Source organism: Bufo gargarizans, chromosome 10, assembly GCF_014858855.1.
Source record: "Bufo gargarizans isolate SCDJY-AF-19 chromosome 10, ASM1485885v1, whole genome shotgun sequence".
Classification (NCBI taxonomy): domain Eukaryota; kingdom Metazoa; phylum Chordata; class Amphibia; order Anura; family Bufonidae; genus Bufo; species Bufo gargarizans.
This window is the reverse complement of record NC_058089.1, coordinates 124,876,791-124,899,233: the sequence shown is the minus strand read 5'-3', so window position 1 is coordinate 124,899,233 and position 22,443 is coordinate 124,876,791. Positions and strand designations below refer to the sequence as shown.

Below are 22,443 nucleotides of genomic sequence, written 5' to 3'. Positions count from 1 at the left end.
CACTGCCGTTGGGGTCAGCAACCTCTGGCACTCCAGCTGCTGTGAAACTACAACTCCTAACATGCACACATGCTCTGCTTTTCTTGTAACTCCCATAGAAGTGAAAGGAGAATTCTGGGAGTTGTAATTTCAGAATGGCTACAGTGCCGAAGGTTGTTGATCATGTAGTACCCCTCCTCCCTCCCTCCCCCAAATTCCTTCTCCACTGTATGAATGTAGCAGTAGGGAATCATTTGCTTTACTTAAAGGCAAGGTACACCTTTGGGGGCTATTTTTTTTCATTATTGCATTGTACTTATTTGAGCTAAAAATAATGTTTTCAATTGGTCTTTATTAACAATATGCAAAAAAAATTTTTCTGTACGCAGCGGACATGCTCTACTAGCTGCCTGTGGATTTTATGTATTTTCTGTCAACCTGGGGAACAGACTCCTTATGTCTGCTCTCTGACGTTATATGGTAGTAAGCCAAAATAGGGGGACTGGTGGGTGGAGATACCCTCCCGGTTTCACCTATTTTTGAATGAACCCTCTTGTGCGCCAGTAGTGGTTGATCGAAGAAGGTGGGTTAGTGTTGAGCAACTTAGGTGTGTAATAGGTTTTGTATAAGCATTTCATTTGTAAAAAAAAAAGTGAAAGTGTATAGAGATATCAATGTGTAGGATAAAAAAATGTATATATGTTTACATGTATATAAAAATCTACAGATAAAAGATAAATAAAAATTGTCTATAAATTCTGCAAAAAGGATTAAAAGATGAAGGGACGTGCCTGTCCCGAAACGAGTTGAGCCGGATTTATATGTACATACAATAAAGACCTTTGAAGAGAAGCACCCGTGTGATTGGCTGCCTTCATCCGTTAATACTCTAGAAGCGATCCAGGCTGGGGGGGTACTCAGTTTACAGGTGTATTATGCTTATCCTGATAAACCGCCCCCCTCGTGAAGTGAGTAAATGAACCCACGATACCACATTATTTAAATATATGTGTAATAGTATCCTTTTAAACAGATTTTTTACCTATTGATTTACCTAACTGTACCAAACTATACAGTGTACGATACTGCAGAACACGGTCTCTTAGGCACTCGAGACGGCATGCAGTGATCCTACCTATGTGTACAATCTTTTAATCCTTTTTGCAGAATTTATAGACAATTTTTTGATCTTTTATGTAGATTTTTATATACATGTGAACATATATACATTTTTTATCCTACACATTGATATCTCTATACACTTTCACATTTTTACAAATGAAATGCTTATACAAAACCTATTACACACCTAAGTTGCTCAACACTAACCCACCTTCTTCGATCAACCACTACTGGCGCCCAAGAGGGTTTATTCAAAAATAGGTGAAACCGGGAAGGTATCTCCACCCACCAGTCCCCCTATTTTGGCTTACTACCATATCCTTTACAGGCAGACACTCTTGTCGACCTGACTAAACCCGGAGCAGCCTCTAGTATCTAGTACCCTACCTTCTTTTCACCCCACTCCTACAAACCCAAGGCGCCTCCAGTCTTTCAGATCTAGTGGAATCCCTTCCAATAGATCCGCCTGACCCTCACACTTTCTCTCTCTCTCTTATACCCTCTGACGTTATAAACACTCATTAAAGGGGTTTTCCCATCTCAGGCAATGGGGGGCATATCGCTAGGATGTGCCCCCATTGTCTGATAGGTGCACCTCTGGGACCCGCACCTACAATGAGAACGGAGTGGGGAAATGAACGGAGGGTGCACTGCGCATGCGCAGCCACCCTCCACTCATTTCTATGGGGCTGCTGAAAATAGCCAAGTATTGGGTCGGCTATTGACGTCTGCCTATAGAAATGAATGGGAGCATGGGCCTCGCATGCGCGGTGGGCTCCCACACCTTTCTATGGGAGCAGCACTTGGTGGTGGACGGACCCCGGGGTCCTCCAGCCACAGCGCTCCCCGCTTCATTCTCGTTGTAACTGCAGGTCACAGCGGTAGGACCCGCACCTATCAGACAATGGGGGCATATCCTAGCAATATACCCCCATTGTCTGAGATGGGAATACCCCTTTAAAGCTCAATCCTTATCTTACTGAGAAGAATGTGGCTTAAATAAGTGTTTTTGACCTTTTAGTAATTTAGAGATAAGTGAAAGTACCAGTCACACAGTTAGAAAAACAGATAACCCTTTGTGACAGAATGGCTCAATTGTTTTAATAAAGGCCAATTGAAAGTATGTTTTGGTTTTTTTTTGGCCAAAAATGAGTAAAACGCAATCAAACAAAAATTGCCTCCAAAGGCATACATAGCCTTTTAAAGGGGTTGTCTCACTTCTATAAGTGGAATTTATCATGTAGACAGAAAATCATAAAAATATCAGACCACTATCCGGCGCTGCTTGCATATAAATCAGTCCTTAGGAGGAGTAATATTCTTTTTATTAAAGTCAACGCGTTTCAAGGGCGAAGTGCCCCCTTTGTCAGGACAATATACAGAACGAATTTATCATGTAGAGAAAGTTAATCCAAGCAACTTACTAATATACTGTTATAATCCATATTGCTTCCTTTGCTGGCTGGATTCATTTTTCCATCACATTAGACACTGATCGTTTCCATGGTTACATACCACCCTGCAATCCAGCATTTGTGGCCATGCTTGCACAATATAGGAAAAAGCACTAGCCCATGCGCGCTCCCATGGTCCCGGCCACCAGAAAGGCTGACACTTTTTCCTGTAGTGTGTAAACTGATGGATTTGAGGGTGGTCTGTAACCATGGAAACAAGCAGTGTATAATGTGATGGAAAAATGAATCCAGACAGCAAAGGTAGCAATATGGATAGTAACAGTACATTAGTAAGTGGCTTGTATTAACTTTCTCTATATGATAAATGCCACTTGCTGAAGTGAGACAGCCCCTTTAAGTGAATGGATGCATTGTGGTATATGTTTGAATACAGTTTTTGAGTATCTGAAAGAATATCTTTAACTAAAATCTCAGCAGGGGACTAAATGTAGTATGAACCCAGTGTAGATATATATATAACAAAAATATAAACGCAACACTAAGTTTTGCTCCCATTTTGCATGAGCTGAACTCAAAGATCTGAAACATTTTCTACATACACAAAAGACCCATTACTCTCAAATATTGGCTGTTGTGGTTACACGTGGTCTGCGGTTGTGAGGCCGGTTGGATGTACTGCCAAATTCTCTGAAACGCCTTTGGAGATGGCTTATGGTAGAGAAATGGTACATCCATTTCACGGGCAACAGCTCTGGTAGACATTCCTGCAGTCAACATGCCCATTGCATGCTCTCTCAAATGTTGCTACATCTGTGGCATTGTGCTGTGTGATCAAACTGCACATTTCAGAGTGGCCTTTTATTGTGGGCAGTCTAAGGCACACCTGGGCAATATTCATGCTGTCTAATCAGCACCTTGATATGCCACACCTGTGAGGTGGGATGGATTATCTCGGCAAAGGAGAAGTGCTCACTAACACAGATCTAGACAGATTTGTGAACAATATTTGTGAGTAATGGGTCTTATGTGTATGTAGAAAATGTTTCAGATCTTTGAGTTCAGTTCATGCAAAATGGGAGCAAAACCGAAAGTGCTGCGTTTATTTATATTTTTGTTCATCTATAAAAAAAAAAAAAATATCTATACATACACACACACACACACACACCAGTTAAAATGACAGGTTTTGTCATGAAAATTATTTCAGATTTATTTCCATCTTCAGACATAACCCATAATCTGTGTTTGTGTGCAGGAGGCCCAACAGAGGAAAGGATTGCATAAAGGAAAGGCATACTGGCAGCGAATGGACGGTTGTGATCTATTGCAGCAGAAACCCCAGGAGGAGCAGTCCAAGAGCATACAAGTGGGATGGCAACAAGGTAAAGCAGTAATGAGCCCGGTCTTCAGGATTAAATACACAGACCAGTTATTCAGGAGAGGAATCGGGATCAGGACTACAGTTCCTTGGCGAGGTATAAGTGAAAACCGTTTCTTAGTGGGTTCTGAATCTCAAGCGCCATTTACATCCCAGATACATATCTGATGACGGTCTGCGGAGATTGTAATACAGCCTCTGCATAAAAGACACGTATAACCCGTATAAAATACAATGGCGTGCAGATTCTAATGATAACGAGAGTCTTGACCCCAGATCGGCGTTTGGTTTGTACAAGTCAACATTGTGAATCACAATGAATTTGTTGTTTCTCATTGGTTTAATAATGCATGAAGAGTGCACCAAGAGCCTTCCGATTCCCGAGAAGATAATAACTCCGCAAAAGATCAATTGGTATTAAACGCTCTAGACAAATACTCGTTGCGGGCTAATGACATGGCATTTAACACCTTGAAATAAGCAGGCTGTGAGCCCAGATGTAGAGGACAAGAGGCCACATTGCTGACCCCACCGCACACACATAGATCTACCACAGAAATGAACAACCTGCTAAGGAATATTAGAACTTACTCTGTTATCTCCTCGGTCACGGTGTGCTCCACCTGCAGCCGAGAGTTGACCTCTATGAAGTAATGTCTGCCATGTTTGTCCACAAGGAACTCGACGGTACCTGCATTTTCATAGCCAACCTGCAGACAAAGAAAACGGGAATCAAACATTAAAAGCAAAGCCTTCTGTATGAAATGTTGTATGCCCATTGTCACAGACCATTGATGCCAGGACAGTCGGAAGGATTTCTTATGTGACCACAGATTATTTCACCGCACACAATGTGACTTTGTAGTAAAATGTACAAGGAAAGCTCAATACCCTGCGCAACAATCATTTTACTACAGAGAGAAAAACATGCGATTTATACTAAAATGAGCGCGCTGATTCCAAATATGAGTCGTCTACATTTTAACCCCTTAAGGATCCTGGGATTTTCCATTTTTGCCATTTCGTTTTTCACTCCCCCGTCCTAACTTTTTTATTTTTCCATTCACATAGCCTTATGAGGGCTTATTTTTGGCGGGACAATGGCACCATTTACGGCTGCATACCATGTAGTAGGAAGCAGGAAAAAAAATTCTAAATGGGGTAGAATAGGAAAAATATATATATAAAAAATTCTGATAAAATTTTTGGTAAAATTGACCTGTTATCTTCATTCTCCAGGTCAGTACGGTTACGATACCACACTTGTATTATTTTTCTTGTGTTTTAATACAGAATTTTTTTTTTTAACCCTTTATATGGTTATAAAACAATTTTTTTATAACCATGTTCTAACCTATATAACTTTTTTGTAGTTTTGTGTACGGGGCTGTGTGAGGGCTCATTTTTTGCGGGACGATCTGTTCTCTTCAGTGATACCAATTTGAAGTGTGTGCTACTTTGTGATCACTTTTTATCAAAAAAAAAAAATTATTGGGTAGTTGAAGTGACAAAAAAAATGGCAAATTGTTTTTTTTTTTTTTTTCCTGTTACGCCATTTGCCGTATGTCGTAGTATGGGCATTTTCGCATGTTTTTTTTTTTTTTTCTTATTAAGTATTTTTATTTGAAGGGAAAGGGTGTGATTTGAACTGTTATTTTGGGTGACAATAACTGGCAATCATTAGATTGCCTATTGTGTTTATTGATGTCTATATACCGTAGACACCATTGAACACTTCATTTGCACTATACCAATACAATGCTGCCTGTATTGGTATAGTCATCTAATAAGCACCGAAGCCTGCTCGAGGCTTCAGCATATTAGATCAATGCAACAGGTTCCCCGATCTCAGCCGTGGAACGCTGTTACCGGAGCGGAAGTGAGCGACTTCTGCTTCCGGACTGTGCAGATGCCGTGGTCACATTAGACACGGCATCTGAAAGGGAAAATGTATGCGATCAGCCTTATAGCTGATCGCATACATGTGCCGCGGGTCTCTGCTATTTAAAATAGCAGAAACACGGTGGCTATGGCGCCCACCGCACGTGTGAGCAGGCGCCATGTTTGGGGACCGGACTTTAGCCGTACATGTACAACGGAGGTCCTTAAAAGGTTAAGTTAGACATGCAAAGCCTATTCAGTTATAATATTAATGCATTATATTGGAGATATTCCAATAGACATGTCCAGACCTGTTCGGACGCACTCAGGCTGATGTCAGCAGTAAGTATATGAGGCAAGCTAGACAGGCTTTGATAAAGTGATCTGTTATAGTGCTATCAGTTTTGAAACCTAAGATGGATAAACTCAAATGTGTTGACAATCCAGACAATTTCTGCTACATATATGGCAAATACACTACTTATCATCAGCGCAAGAATCTGACAAAGCGAATGCGTCTTGCAGCTTGGGATGCATTTGTGCAGACGAGCTGCAAATTATGCTGAATTAGTAGACAACGTGCTTACAGCATGTGAACCACTTGGCAGCCAAATGTCATTGAAAGTGCATTTCTTACATTCTCATCTTGACTTTTTACCGCCTAATTTGGGACACGTAAGTGACGGAGAGCGGTTCCACAAAGATATTCTACACTGGAGAACAAAAATCAAGGCCGTTGGAATCCAAACATGATGGGGGACTACTGCTGGTTTTTGCAACGGGAAAATATGACCGTTCACAAAACGCAAAAGCAGATGCCTGAAGCACTTTTAACAGTACTGGGCCTTGCTCAAGTAAGACTTTTAAACTGAAAAACTGGACTTTTTGAAATGTTGTTATTCCATTACATTTTCATACACTGTTTACTACGCAAACTTTGATGTAGATCAGGTAATTGTTGGAGTAAAACGCGTTCTGTTCAAAATTATTCAATGCTTTCCAAGTGCTTAATTCATACTTATGCAAAGCAAAATTTTGTGACGTGTTACAACAATTCTGACTTCGGATTTGTAATCCGCACACAATTTAGTATAGGAAAAATGTTTTTTGCCCAGTAGCAGATGAAAAGATTTTTTTTGTTGCGTGGTGAAATTGTACTTCTCAAATCTGCTCGATCTTAACCCTCAAATCAACCAAAATGCTTATATGTGTCCTCATCATGTCCCGCCTAGATTACTGCAACATTTTCCCTTTCACAACCATCCGAGCCTGGAGAAAGCGCCTCTCCTCTATGCCAGTCCTATCACTGGCTACTCATTGTTGAGAAAATTATTAGCAAAATACTGACTTCGACACACAAGGCCATCTACAACCTGCCTCTTCATACATGTCTACATCAATCTCCTGATGAAAAACTTCACAAACTGGGGTGATCTCCTTTTCACCTGCATTTCTGCCAGTTCTTGGGCTCCTCTTCTGCCATCCAAGATGGCCGCAACGCTTCTGAAGCTACCTGCTGAATACTGTGCATTAGGAAGTCCAAGACACTTCCTGCTTGTTCAGTCCTGTTCTTGGATTGCCTAGCACAGCTATTCTGGCCAATCCAAGAGCAGCAGGAAGTGTCTTGGACAACAAAACACACAGTATGCATCAGGTAGTTGAAGGAGCAGTGCAGCCATCTTGGATGACACAGAAGGAGCCCAGGAATTGGTGAATCTGCAGCTGAAAAAACAAAAAGAGGTCACCATGTAAATGTTCTGTTCGCTCCATTTTTTTTTCTTGAACTGAAGGGTCATTTTAAACATTGTCTCCAAAATTTCTCCTGTGCATCCCCATCACCCTGGAACTACCTACCTAACCCAACATAATCAAAAAGTCTACCTTCAACCAAACCTTTCAAAAGCAAACTGAAATCCACCTTTCAAGAAAAGCTTACAACCGGCAATTCTCCACCTCCACTACATGATTATGTAAGCAGCTTCTATCCTTACCTCAGGTACTTTTCCCCTTTCCTTCATGAGCCCTTGTAGACAGGCTCCTGCCTCCTGCACCTGTCTGTCACCTGTAAGTTAAGGTTTATCGTGCTTGCTTGTTTTTATTGTTTGTTTGTGTTATGGATCTATACCCCTCTATATTTCCCCAGGAAGCTAATATCACTATGAAATAATAATAATAATAATAATAATAATAATAATAATAATAATAATAATAATAATAATAATAACCTACACAAAAGGATAAAATGGCCTTCCTTCCACAATATTCTTATCCTATAATCAGAGATGAAGATAACTTTTTTTTCCCAGAAAGTAATGAATAGCCATAGAGGACACAAAGTGCTCATTGCTGATGATCTATTTCTCACACGGAAGGCCAGACTCTTTATGACTTCTGTTGCCGGTTGTCTGAGTTCAGCTATCCATACCCAAAAAATGAAAAGGTCACATGATAGTACTTGCTAGATCTGGCAACATGCCCAGACTAACAACTACAATGTAGCAAAAGTTAAACTTTTTTTGGCAGAGGATCCATAGTATCTGTATTAAATCAGAAAGCTAGAATAAATTAATTGTAATATGGATAAAAAAACAGGGCAAATGTTATGTACATTACTGCAAGAAGTGACTCTACACCATCATTAATACAGCTTTGTTGTCTACTCTTTTTGTTTAGGTGTATGTGGGGCGGACTGGGGTCCTGTAAGGTGTAAATAAGGTCCCTAACACTGAAAGATCTGATGCATGTGATTTATACAGAGAGTGCCACGTGCCTTATATGCTTAAATGCTATGCAGATCTACCAGGAGCAATGGCTACCGTTAGGAAATTCTTCATGCACTGGTGAAAAAAAAGCGGACGTTGTGCAACACATTGCTGGTCTGGGTTCATTTAAACCCTACACAACCAACTCAATAGGATGTTCTTAGGTGTTGACTAGTCGGTAACTTCCAGGACCTGCCATTTTGAACTGGTTCTGACCTAGCCATCTAGACCTCACAGCCACATATGCATCCAGTGTCCATGGCTCTGTTGCCAGTTAACAGTTGTCCTTCCTTGGACCATTCTGGTATTTACTATACAATGCATACTGGGTACACCCCACAAGATCTGCCATTTTGAACTGGCTCTGACCTAGCTATCTAGCCCTCATTTGGCCCTTACCAAAGTCACTCACATGCGTATCTTTGTCCATTTATAATGCTTCCAATTCTCAGATATTATCATATCAGAGTGAGGACTTTGTCCATATATAGTGCTTGCATCTACTTTAATAAGTGCATTATTATCCTATTTCTGTGGTTTTCTTCAATAATATGGAACATCCGCACATTTGTATATCATATCGTGCTGGATGTTTTATCTTAGTTTTTTCTGTGGATTTTTTTTGTCTATGTAGTCTTTGCTTGAGGGAGTGGCACCTTCAAGTGTGAATGCGCACCTATTATCTTGGGAGTAGCATTCCTCTGCACTTTTGCCCCCCTCCCCTATCCAATAGAGCGCCTTGATTAGGTGGTACATATAGGTGGGCTTGCTCCTCCTCCCATTGGTTGCTTGATGGACATGGAGGTGACTAGGAGCAGCACACCATATGTGCGGTGTCTGCGCTCCTGAACATAGAAGCCCAACGGCTTAGGTAGGTTTAGCGTAGGGCCCGCCTGACCTGAGACCACCTTGGCGTTCGGTAGGCGGGCTTAGATGTGTTTTGATCAAAATATATTGACTAAGTGTCTCAGATATTATCAGAGTGAGGACTTTGTCCATATATAGTGCTTGCATCTACTTTAATAAGTGCATTATTATCTTATTTCTGTGGTTTTCTTCTATAATGCTTCCAACATATACTTCAAGAATGGACCATTTACTCGCTGGGCAAACAAAGCCCACGACTTGACAGGAGCCATTGGCACCAGATGACTGTTATTCACTTAAGTTGTCAGTGGTTGTAGGCTTGGTTTTCACATTCAGATTTTGTGAGGACGCATATAAAAAAGTTAAGACAAACTCTAAAACAGCCATTTATGACTACCCTATAAGGCTGTGTTTCCAATGGCTTCTTCAGTTTGGGCAGTCTAGTGGAAACCCAGCCTAAGGATATAGCCTTAAAGGGGTTGTGTCACTTCAGCAAGTGGCATGTATCATGTAGAGAAAGTTAATACAAGGCACTTACTAATGTATTGTGATTGTCCATAATGCTTCCTCTGCTGGCTAGATTCATTTTCTAATTGCATTATACACTGTTAATTTCCATGGTTACGACCACCCTGCATCAGTGGTGGCCGTGCTTGAACACTATAGGAAAAAGAGCTGGCCTCTCTGGTGGCTCAAACTGTGGGAGTGCACATAGGCTGGTCATTTTTCCTATAATGTGCAAGCACGACCACCACTGGATACCAGGGTGGTCATTACCATGGAAACGAGTAGTATATAATGTCATGGGAAAATGAATCCAGCCAGCGAAGGAGGCAATATGGACAATCACAGTACATTAGTAAGTGCCATGTATTAACTTTCTCTACATGATAAATGCCATTTGTTGCAGTGACACCGCACGCAGAGGTGGATTTGTATTCAGAAAATCCGCACCAAAAAAATGCATAAAAAACCCACACATTAATCCACACTATGTATCTTGGTTTTCGTGCATCTGTGAGTTTTTATGCATTTCTGTGAAGACTTTCTGTTTATACGAACAACTCCATTGTAGTTTATAGGGAAAACCACTATATACAGTCATGGCTGTAAATGTTGGCACCCCTGAATTTTTTAAGAAAATGAAGTACTTCTCACAGAAAAGTTTTTCAGTAACACATGAAGGAGTAAAGTAACACTCCGAAACGCGTTTGGTGCTTAATCTATTGACTTGCATAGTGGGGACATAATCATAATCCACATTTACTGGACTTTGCTTATTGAAAAGATTAAAGAGCACAGACTTTAATTACCCGAAAGACACAATACTTGGAGAGGAACGCCCATAGGATCGAGGAAGAGGCAAGCATTCAATCTTGCTGCACCCGAAAAGGATCCATCGAATGAGCGTGACCTGATTACCACAGTGCCTGGGTTAATCATCGAATCCGTGTTAGAAGGCAACGACACGTGGGACGCTGAAAGTCAAGTCCGCTACACGTGGGACGCCGTACACAAAATCTCTATACCCTACAGCGGATAATTTGATCACTGCTGCAGCGTTTACCAGCAGAAGGCCTCGAATAGGCTTCGAAGTAAAGATTCCTACTGTTTATTTGTCGAATATTGCTGTTGTGCCGATTTGAATACCATTCGATTATGTGGGACACCACTAAATGGTCTTAATACAGACGACCTAAGACTATACGATTGTACATTAGGAAACTATTGAAAGTCCCCACAATTGCAGATTTAGGACCCTAATCTGAATGCAGCGTTCACCTGCGTTTTTTGTCCCGGACATTTTAATTGGAACTCCCTCCTCCCGTTATTCTATTTTTTAACTGGTCTATATTGCTCGTCTGATTGCCATTTTATGCCTATATGATACGCTTTTTATTGTGTGTTTTACTTTTGCTGTTTTTACTACTCCATTTGTCTATTTTAGATTATGTTCAATAAATCGCAATATATTCGAAATCACATATTTCGATGTGATTCCATGTGTTGAGTGCCCTTCTACATCTCTCCATTTTATAACTTTTACCTCTTGATCTGGGTGCATCAATTGCAGTTAGAGCACCATAGAAATCCTAAATCAGGGTGAGCCGCCCCATATATCCTTGTTTTAGCATTATATTATGCAGTATTTTTTTCTGCACAAAAATCTGCACAAATCCGCTTTGCGTACAGCTACCTTTAGGGTATAGTCACACTTAGCGGCTAAGTTGAGGTAGAAACCACATGGGGGAACTTAGGGTTTACTGTTTATACATTGTACTCACTAAAACACAATGCAGACAAGCTCCACCTGGTGGTGGCTGTAGGTAACCACACTTTTATCGTTTAACACATATGAAGGAATTTATCACTGTACACTCCAGTTTTCTGGCATACAAAAGATGGAACTTTTTGCGCAAGTTGCACAACATACTGTGAATTTTAGAAATTTTGCTATACTCCTGACCTTTAAATAATGTGGGAGTGCTTTAGCAGGAGGGGCGTCACCTTTCACAGCCCACCAGTTGTACAGAAACTGGTGTAAATTATACTGAAAATCTACCCCCGGGCATGGCTTTCCATTTTAGATTTAAATTTGCTCTTCTGGTGCATAGAGTACCAGAACATGTGCTTAGAGTGTAACAGTAATTTTTATTTTTTTTTGTATCGTATAGGGGCAGTGATACTGACCATTTTTGGAATATACTTTAATTACTAAAAGAATTAGGAAATAGGTCTAAAGTGGCCCATTTTGAGCCTTAGCAACGCTCCTCTGTCCTCCTTCTGTTATAACACAGTCAGTGTTGAGCGAGTCTCCACTGTTATGTAAACAGAAGGCAGAGGAGCGTTGCTAAGGCTCAAAACAGGCCACTTTAGAGCAATTTTTAATAGAAATGTAGAATTTCAGTAATTAAAGTTTATTACAAAATGGTCAGTATCACTGTCCCTATACATTACACAAAGAAAAAACAGCATGACAGGTACATTTTAAAAAGCAGGAGTCTCTAAATTTGGAGCAACGTCTATTCACATGTTCGTAGGTGTTTTGCAGATCCCCAAATTGCGGATCCGCAAAACACTGAAACCGGCAATGTGTGTTCTGCATTTTGGGCACATCTTCGGCACACTCATAGAAAATGCCTTTTCCTGTCCGCAATTGCACACATAACAGGTGCAGATCTTTCCCTTACACCTTATATCTGTGGAGGCTCCACTTCTTGTTTTGGCTCACCATCACTGATGGAGACCATCTACAAAAAAAACACTGTGGAGCCTCATTTAAGAGACTCAACACAGCGATCCAAAGTGCAAAACTCCCTGGGAAACTGTGATATGCAAAATAACCATGGAGCCCCAGTTATGGGTCTTCAAAACAGTGAAAGCCAGATATCCCTCCAGAGAAGGAAAACCAAGCAAAGGGGTGTCCCCATTATAGAGATCACCAAATCCACCATATTAAGTGGCCCCTATGTCATCACTGATGGAGATCACTGAACAAACACTGAATGTGTGAATGAAGCCTAAAGGCAGGTTTAGAGGCTCCGATGTACAGCAGATTGTCAGGAAGGAACAGACAGTCGGCTGCTCATTCGGTGAAGGAGATCGCTCCAATTACATGCAGAGATCTCCTTCACAGTATGAGGATGATGTTATGGCTTTTGCCATCGCGCGTCCTCATACAGAATCCTTGTTTCTGGGCAGCAGATCAATGTTTAGACAGCATGATCTGCTACCCAGAAACAAGAATTGTCAGGAACAAGCGTTCACAGGAACTTTTATTCCCAATAATCTGTGTAAATCCACCTTAAAGGATATGTACACCTTTGGGGGCAAAGTTTTTTATTATTGCATTGTACTCATTTTGAGCTAAAACTCATTTTTTAAATTGGTCTTTACAAATATGGAGCCCTTTTTTCTGTACAGGGCCGAGATGCTATAATAGAGGGATCTGAATTTTCTCTCAATTCCATGAACCAGCTAAGGCTACTTTCACACTTGTGTTTTGGACGGATCAGTCATGGATCTGCAAAAACAAATCCATTACAATAATACAACCGCATGCATCTGTCATAAACGGATCTGTTTGCATTATCTGTAAGACGTTCATGACAGATCCGTCATGAACTCAATTGAAAGTCAATGGGAGACTGATCAGTTTTCTATTTCTATTGTGCCAGAGAAAACGGATCAGTCCCCATTGACTTACATTGTGTGTCAGGACGTTTGTCTCAGTTTTGTCAAGCGGACAGCAAAACGCTACAGACAGCGTTTTGGTGTCCGCCTTCAGAGCCGAATGGAGACTGATCAGAGGCAAACTGATGCATTCTGAGCGGATCCTTTTCCATTCAGAATACATTAGGGCAAAACTGATCTGTTTTGGACCGCTTGTGAGAGCCCTGACCGGATCTGACAAACGGAAAGCCAAAACGCCAGTGTGAAAGTAGCCTAACCTACGGGCTCCTTACCTCTGCAATCTGACATTATAAATGCTCATTATAGCTCAGTTTTTACTGATAAGTATGTGGCTTAAATAAGTGGTTATGACCTCTTAGTAAGGCCTCTTGCACACGACATGTGTCCCCAGAGGCCATATTGCCCGCACACGGCGGGTCCGCAATACACAGGACACTGGCCGCGTGCACTCCGCATCACTTGAATGGTTCCGCAAATCCGGAGATGCGGTGCGGAACGGAACCACGGAACGGGAAGCACTACGAAGTGCTTTCATGGGGTTCCCTTCCGTGCTTCTGTTCCGCAAAATGATAGAACTTGTCCTATCTTTTTGCAGAACGGACGGTTCGCGCGCCCCATTCAAGTGAACTGGTCCGCGATCCGCATGCAGTGCCCATGCATTGCGGACCGCAAATTGCCGTCCACAGCACACGTTCGTGTGCAAGAGGCCTAAATTAGAGATAAGGGTTATTAGATGACCAGCAGAAAGGGAAAGTAAAAAGTAAGATTCACACCGCTAGAAAAACAGTTAAGCCTTTGTGACAGAATGGCTCAATATGTTTAATAAAGACCAATTGAAAAATTTATTTTTAGCCCAAAATGATTAAAATGCAATCGCAAAAAATATTTGCATCGGAAGGTGTACATAGCCTTTAAGTCCTCTGGATTGTGTAAAGATCTGTTCAGGAAAAAACTGATGGTTTTGCACCCGAGTTGAATCAGTTTTCTCCGAGGTCTCTACATGGAGCCAACCCACTTAAAGACGCATTATAAAATGAATCAGCACAGAATATAACACCTACAAATATCAGCTAGTGGAAATGCCATATATGTTTAGGAGGGGAAGACCCCTGTAAAGCTTTACTGCAGCACTTCAGAGGTAATCATATAGCATGCATGGAACATAACCACTGAGACTAGTGATTGCCGGCAGGAGCCATGTAGATGCCATCATCAGAGAAGACCAGCAGGGATCACCAGAAGGGCAACGCTGAACCCACAGGGAGCTGAATAGGTGAACATTGTTTTTTTTTTATTATTCTATAAACTTTCTGCTCTTTGCCAAACATTTTTTTCTTTTTTAATCTCCGAAAACTCCTTTAACGTACATAATTTACAACCTATGCATTAGTGGTCTGTAACTGACAAATAGATGGTTTCAGAAGTTGCACAGACTGTGTACAGGAGCAATGACATTACTGCCACCCTCAGGATGGTGTCACACACAGCGTTTTGTGGCAGATTTGGGGACAAAGCCAGAAGTGGATCCAGCAGATAGAAGAAGTCCTTTTTTTATATTTCTCATTTCCTTCCAACCCATTTCTGCTAAAAAAAAACTGCATCAAAAACAAACAAAAAAGAACTGGTGTGATGCTAGCCTTAGGGCTCATGCACACGACAGTATGGCTTTTTCAGTATTTTGCAGTCTGTTTTTTACGGATCCGTTTTTTGTTTCCGTTTTTCCGTATGCCATATACAGTATGCAGTAATTACATAGAATTGGGCTGGGCGTAACATTTTCAATAGATGGTTCAGCAAAAAGACATACGGATGGATACATTTCCGTATGTCTTCCGTTTTATTTGCGGACCCATTGACTTGAATGGAGCCAAGCACCGTGATTTGCGGACAAGAATAGGACATTTTCTATCTTTTCACGGTACGGAAATACTGAAATGGAATGCACACTGAAAAACGGCCAGTATACTGAACGCAAAATACTGTCGTGTGCATGAGCCCTTAGAGTGTTCTTTGGAATAGCTTGCGCGAGTGTGACACAGCGTTCAGGTGCTGCTAAAGCTGACAAGGCTCCTCCGTAATATGTAGAAACATTTCCAGAATGCATTGCCAGCCAACCTTTCTCCTCACCGAACAGACAATATTTTTAGGCCAGTAAAATTGTAAAACCAAGAGATCAGGTGAAAAGCAGCATATGGCAAGTCAAACTGAGCTAGTATTACTGCAGAGATGACGGCACAGGCACCCGACTGCAGCTGTTGTCTCATTGCCACTTGTAAAAAGGCAGAAAGTTAAGATAAAGCAAAAGCCTGACCTTATTAGTGTGCATTACACCGTGCACAACTGGTTGCATGCAGCTTCAGACAAGCGTCACCTTAAAGGGGTTGTCCCGAGAATAGAATTCTACAGTTTTCAAACCAGCACCTGGGTCTGAATACTTTTGTAACTGAATGTAATTAAAAATGTAGTATAGCTACCGATTTATTCACTAAAATCTATCTGTATAGCGCCACCTGCTGTTTGCTCTTTTTCTAGTATCTGTGTCCTGCTCACAGAGATGGAAGCACATGCTCAGTTCCATCCTTCAACTGCCTCTGGCTGCCACAGACAGGGCATGCCCCCCTGAGAAGGCATGCCCCCTAAACTGCCAGCTTGGAATAAATCTAGCAGAACATTCAGGGTAATTAATATCCAGGTGAGGTACAGAGATGGTCCTAGCCTTGTTAGAAAGAGGATGTCGTGTAGTAGATGTCAGATTTTCATTTTTTACATTAATTATGCGATAACCGCTTTAAATATTAATCCACTGCAGAGGTTTAACCTACAAACCCAGAGAAGAAAGAAAAGGACAGGGGAGATCTAAAAACATGACAAACCTGCTGTCCATGAGCGGCTGGAGCAACGTAACAAAATGAAACGCAATCCAGTGAAGAGGGATCATCCTGAACTTAAAGGGGTATTCAAGTTTTATTGTTTTTATAATAGAAAAATCATACAATTTTCTAATATACATGTATTTAACATTTCGAACACATACTTTGGACCATATGTGCAGTAGAATTTTATAGTCCATATATCAGTCCTGTGTAATGTATCCATGGCCTAATTAAAACATGTCAGTCATGTGACACTTCATATAATCCCTAACAATCAGTAAGCATCAGTGTTAGGGTGCAGTCACACGACTGTAAGTGTTTGGCGGACAACAATAGGACATACTCCATGTTTTTTGCGGGGCCGCGGATTGTAACGGATGCAGACAGCACATGGTGTGCTTCCGGATATTTTGCGGCCCCTCGTGTCATAAGTAAATAGGACTAGGGATGGAATCATGATGTTTATTGTGGTTATTACAGTAAGATGACTGCCTGTCTTTCAGTAGATGGCTGCTGGTCTCTAGGTGATTTGCAAAATAGTTGCCTGTCTCTAGGTGATGTTGTAAAATGGGTGCCTTTCTCTGGATGATGTCCTGTTAATAAAGTTTAGTGTAAAAAACAAACAAAGCACACACAGAGATCTGCTTTTACTCAGACACTGACAGATATGATGAGGTGGTGCTGCAGGTAGTAATACTGCTTATATCATACATGATCTACTGCTCAATGACCTACTATCCACCTGTTAACCCTTAGGATACCGGAGACTTTTTGTTTTTGCGTTTTCATTTTTCTTCCGCATCTTTCTTGAGCAATAACTTTTTAATATTTCCGGTCACATAGCTGTATGAGGGCTAATTTTTTGTGGGACAAGTTGTACTTTCTAATTCCACCATTATTTATGGCATACAATGTAGTGGGAAGCAGTAAAAAAAAAATAAAAAAAAATATAATGGGTGGAATTGGAAAATAAACACAATTTCTCCACTGTTTTACGGGTTTTGTTCGCATGGCGTTCCATTTGCGGCAAAAAATGATCCATGCCCTTCATTCTCTGGAACAGTACAATTACAACTACACCCCATTTGTATAGGTTTTCTATGTCTAAATAGTGTAAAAATAAATTTCAACTTTTTTTTTACATCACCATATTCTGACCCTCATAGCTTGTTTTGTTATATCAACTGAGCTATGTCTTGGCTCATTTTTTGCGGGACAATCTGTAGTTTTTATTGATACAATTTTAGAGTGTGTGACACTTTTGATCATATTTTATATAAAAAAATTTGGGTAAGAGAAGCAATGGAAAAAATGGCAAATTGGCCATTTTGACCCTTTTTCCATTACGCCATTCGCCGTATTGGAAAAATATTGTTATATTTTAATAGTACTGGCGTTTTCGGTTGCGGTGATACCTAGGATGTTTATATTTTCTGTTATTTAGACATTTATATTTTTATTATACGGAAGGGGGGGTATTTTATACTTTTATATAAAAAAAATTATTTAAAAATATATTTAACAGGTTTTTTTTGTCATGATTTTGAAGCTCAAATATGAGCTTACAAAATCTATTTTTTAATTTTGAACAATCATGTATTTTTAAACTGCACTTATTATTGAAAATTGGTCATTTCTTATGTTGGCCTGCTATCTGGTGGCCAAAATAGGAATTGCACTTTGAATGTTCTCAACCTCTTCTGCGAGGATGAGTCCATTCAAATCAAATCAATTACCGGCATCCCCATTGACTGCAGGGGATGCTGGTAACGCTCGCAGAAGCACGCGCTTCAGTTTTTTGCGCATTTAGATGCAGTGATCTCACTTGATCACTGCATCCAAAGCCTTTAAATTACCGCAATCTGCATTATTGCTGGTTGCGGTAATTAGCCACAGGTCTCTGCTGTTTGAAACAGCAGAGCCTGTCAGCCATGACGCCCGCTGCGCGAGCGGGCGCCATGTTTGCCTATTGCTCCAGTGCCATACATGTAGAGAAGGGGTTAAGATACCTGGACAGCCAAGTCCAATGATACTTCTGAGGGTCACATGACATCTCACATGACTTACGCCATGTTAAGTCATATCCAAGTCACCTATGGATGCATTTTACAAGGCTAAAATAGGCCATACCTTTTTCCTTTAGGGAAAGGCTACTGTATGGATATAATAAACGTCTGCAAGCAAAATTTTAAACATATATAATAGAAAAAGTGTTCAAGATCTTATTCTCCAGATAAAGAAATGTAATCATTAAAACTTGAATATATCTTTAAAGGAGTTCTGCCCAATTCATTAGCACTTAGAGGTCGAGCTGTAGATACAGAACAGCAGTATGCTGCCACTCACTACCATCTGTGGTGGGATTGCAACACTTACAAGGTGGCTCCAAACTGGATTCACAAAAATGAAACGAATGCATGCATAATATATCCACACACATCTCTCTACGCATATAATCACTATGTGAAAGGACAGACGTGAAGCTGGAAAACGTAACAAATATAAGATGACAGGTGTCTTGACAAGGAGCCGACTGTCTACCTCAAGGACAAATACAGGATGGAAGTAAACAGCCCTTACTCTACCTGCCACATCTGCACCATAACTGAGAAAATGATGGCATGTGCTGGTCAAATGCAAAAAGGCAAATAGAAAAAGTAATAAAAAAAAGCCTAAACAAAACTGTCAAATAAAGAGAATTGGAGGGGATGCTGTAAGTCCCCGGTCCCAAAGTGAGCTGTTCATTACAGTCCAGGGGAAAGGCTCCTCCACCAAGTGCAGGAGACTAGTGTCGGGGGGGGGGCAGCCAATGGCAGGAGGTGACGGGGACGAGTCTCCTTAGCATCAACCGCGATGCTAGGGAGGCTTGTCGCAGTCCCCACCAGATGTTTTCATCCGCGCACGGGGAGAAGCTGCAGCGGCGGTGTGGGGACCAGGAACGGCGCAGGCAGCGGGGAGCCAGGCAAGTATATTCAATTTGAGGGGCCCGGCATATGGGGGGGGGGGGGGGGGGCTTTTTATACTCTCCGATAACCCCTTACACATCTAATAATACATTTGGGGCATCTTAAGCCTTAGTCACTTGTCTGTGTGCATGACGCCTTATTCATCATCATCTGTGAAGGATCCGTGTTTGGTCCGTATGTCCGTTTTTTTGCCCTCCATGTGTCATCTGTATTCCACGGACGCTGGTCTGCTAAAAATGTATTTCCAGAGCATCTCCTAGCAAAGACCTGTGATACACGGATGAAACACGGATGGCATCTGTGTTTTGTCCGTGTATTTTCACTGACCCATAGACTATAATGGGCATGAGGGATCCGTGAACGTTGACATGAGACAAGATGGAAAATCACAAAGTAGCAGCAGGTATTAGGTTTACCACCCACCAGTGAATGGTCTTTTAGGAAAATTAAGCAGATCCTGATATTATTAAGCTTTATGCAGAGCGGCAGCTGCACGGGTAAGGGAGGCCTGCTGGATAAGCACTTTTCTAAAATATGGAAATTTTGGCTTTTCGTTCCTCGCTAGGAAGCTGCAGACCTGAGCAACGGGGAGCAAGCAGTAAGTGAATTATGAAGGCCGCAGTAGGGCACTGACTAGATGGTACTTTACATGCGCTCCGTGTGCCTTCCTGTTCACCCCTCAGGCAGATGGCATACTGCCCAAACAGAGAACACAGAACACACTAAAAAATAGAAAGATCACTGCTCGGCTCCAAGAAACAGCGAAGAAAAACCCAGAAAACGCACAGGAAGGTGCTGATCGGATCTAATATGCCGATCAGCAGGCAAATGATTATGATGTACGAGCCCTCTTCTGTGTCACTGCACCTTACGTAAGATTACGACTCCCATAAATCACTGCAAGACGTAAGATCAGGTCAGGACTTTACCTTTAACGTGAACCCCCACCAATATATTAAGCCCCGTTAATAGCCACATCATGGTTCTTGCTGTGTCAGCAGCGGATGCAGCGCTTGCCTTATCGCTGCACTAAATCGCAGCCCTTGTGGTTTTCGTATGAGAGAAATCCACTTTGGAGTCAGGTTATTGCTAACTTATGCAGCTAAATCTTCCTGATAAAAACTGCTGTCGGGAAGCGTGACACCTGCAGTAATAAAAACATAAGCCGGCGGGGGTTTTATGTTGTACGCCTCGCACAAAGAATGTAAACTCGCAGTGACCAGGAGGCAGGGGAATATAATGAAATAGAAGGCGGCACTATTAAAGGGAACCTGTCAACAACGTTATGCTGCCCATACTAACGGCAGCATAAAGTAGAGACAGGTGAGAGGATTTCTGCGGTCTGTCATTTATATGTTAAAAGTGGTTGCCGAGAACCAACATCACAATCATTGCAGACTGGGCCTGGAAGAGAGTCCCGGCCACCGGAGAAGAGTCCTGGTTACTCATGAATTCCTGCTCTCCTGCCCACCTGCTGATGACTGACCGGCTTCTACCGAGTTTTCTCTCTTTCTATCTAGGAGAGAACTGACAATCATCAGCAGATGGGCGGGAGAGCAGGAGAATATAATAACCAGGACTCTTCTCAGGTAGATTTGACTCTTTTCAAGGCCTGGACTGCAATGATTATGATGCTGGTTCTCGGCAACCACTTACTTTTAGCTCATGAGAGACACACCGCTGAAATCAGCATTTCTGTCACTATTCTATGCTGCCCTCAGTGAGGTCAGCATACAGTTGATGACGGGTTCCCTTTAAAGGGTCACTTCCATGTGCACACAAAGGACCTGCTACCAGGTTTATTCAGAATGGCTTACAACGGGGAACCAAGCCCGATCATATACACCTGGTCCCATTGCGCCACCATTTACTCTCAGAGCAAAGGTGCTTCATTTCCAAGCACGCAAATGGGGGGTGGGCTTGTATTCTGGAGTGGGCCCCCCACTTGTATAGCATCCTCTTCTGCTAATAGACACATATAGGGGGATGTAAACCAGGCTGTGAATGCAATCCTGTCGTACATACTGACGGGCAGCAGAAGCGGCAGGAAGCAGCAGGTGCAGGTCTCCGATCAGCAGGAGCGGAACACTGGCTTGAAATTTCCCCTGTGCCAGACTACACGGGAGGGAAGATAGTTAATCACATCCTATAAATGGCTAATTGCTGTTTAGATAAGGAGCACTGAGCAAGCTCCTAGCTCCAGGACACGGACAGAAATGATACTGAAATAGAGATGGTCACATCAACAGGAGACCTGACGTATGGATCTACTGCACCACGGCGATATTGTGCTGACATTACTTGGCTAAATGGCACTGCATCATGAATGCATGTAAGCCTGGTCACACATGGGTTCTCTGCAGACCCTACACATTGGGGGAAGGAAGGTGTTCCTGAAAGGTGAACTTCTTTGATATTCAGAAGCTGGATTTCTTTTCCTTCTCGGCAGAAGGAAGGCTCCTGTGGCCGCTTACGCCGGAGAAGCCTAGTTCCGATAGGAATTGAAGAACAATACCATTGTGGTTTAGGAATTCCAGAAATAAAAGACATAAAGGAGTGAACCTTAGAAACAGACTCTAGTCACATATAATCAATAAGGTAGCACAGTTCTGTAAGACACAAAAGCGCGGAGACGTCACCACAGCAACGGGCTGAGATGCTGATGGAGCGCCAATATTATTAACAGTTTAGCTAGGTACGGAACTATAACTGCAGTGACAGATCAGCCGCTAGAGAAAAAAAGCCGACCTTGGTTCTCCTGGGTCTATTATGTGGCCCTACGAATGCTGCACGCAAGTATTTGCAGGCAACGGGAACTTTGGGGTGAGGGTTAGGATCATTTTGCAAAGACTACAAAAGGAACTACTGCTGGGGAGTGTTAGATGCTAGAGCGGGCCGTCAGTGCTTGAAAAGCAATAAATGATAATAAAAAGTAGAACAGTTTTGCAACATACATTAAAGGAGCACTCCGGAGGGTTTATAGTGATGGCTTTTCCTTGAGATAGG

The 22,443-nt window shown here is 41.8% G+C and overlaps 1 protein-coding gene across 3 annotated transcripts in view; it reads right to left on the bottom strand.

Annotated features, from left to right (window-relative positions):
• PC (pyruvate carboxylase) overlaps window positions 1–22,443 on the bottom strand; it is a 405,325-nt gene that overhangs the window by 220,046 nt on the left and 162,836 nt on the right. For all 3 annotated transcript variants that reach the window (XM_044270882.1, XM_044270881.1, XM_044270880.1), the window contains exon 8: window positions 4,486–4,604. In XM_044270882.1, the coding sequence (XP_044126817.1) occupies window positions 4,486–4,604 (119 nt within the window). The remainder of the gene's footprint in view (window positions 1–4,485; window positions 4,605–22,443) is intronic.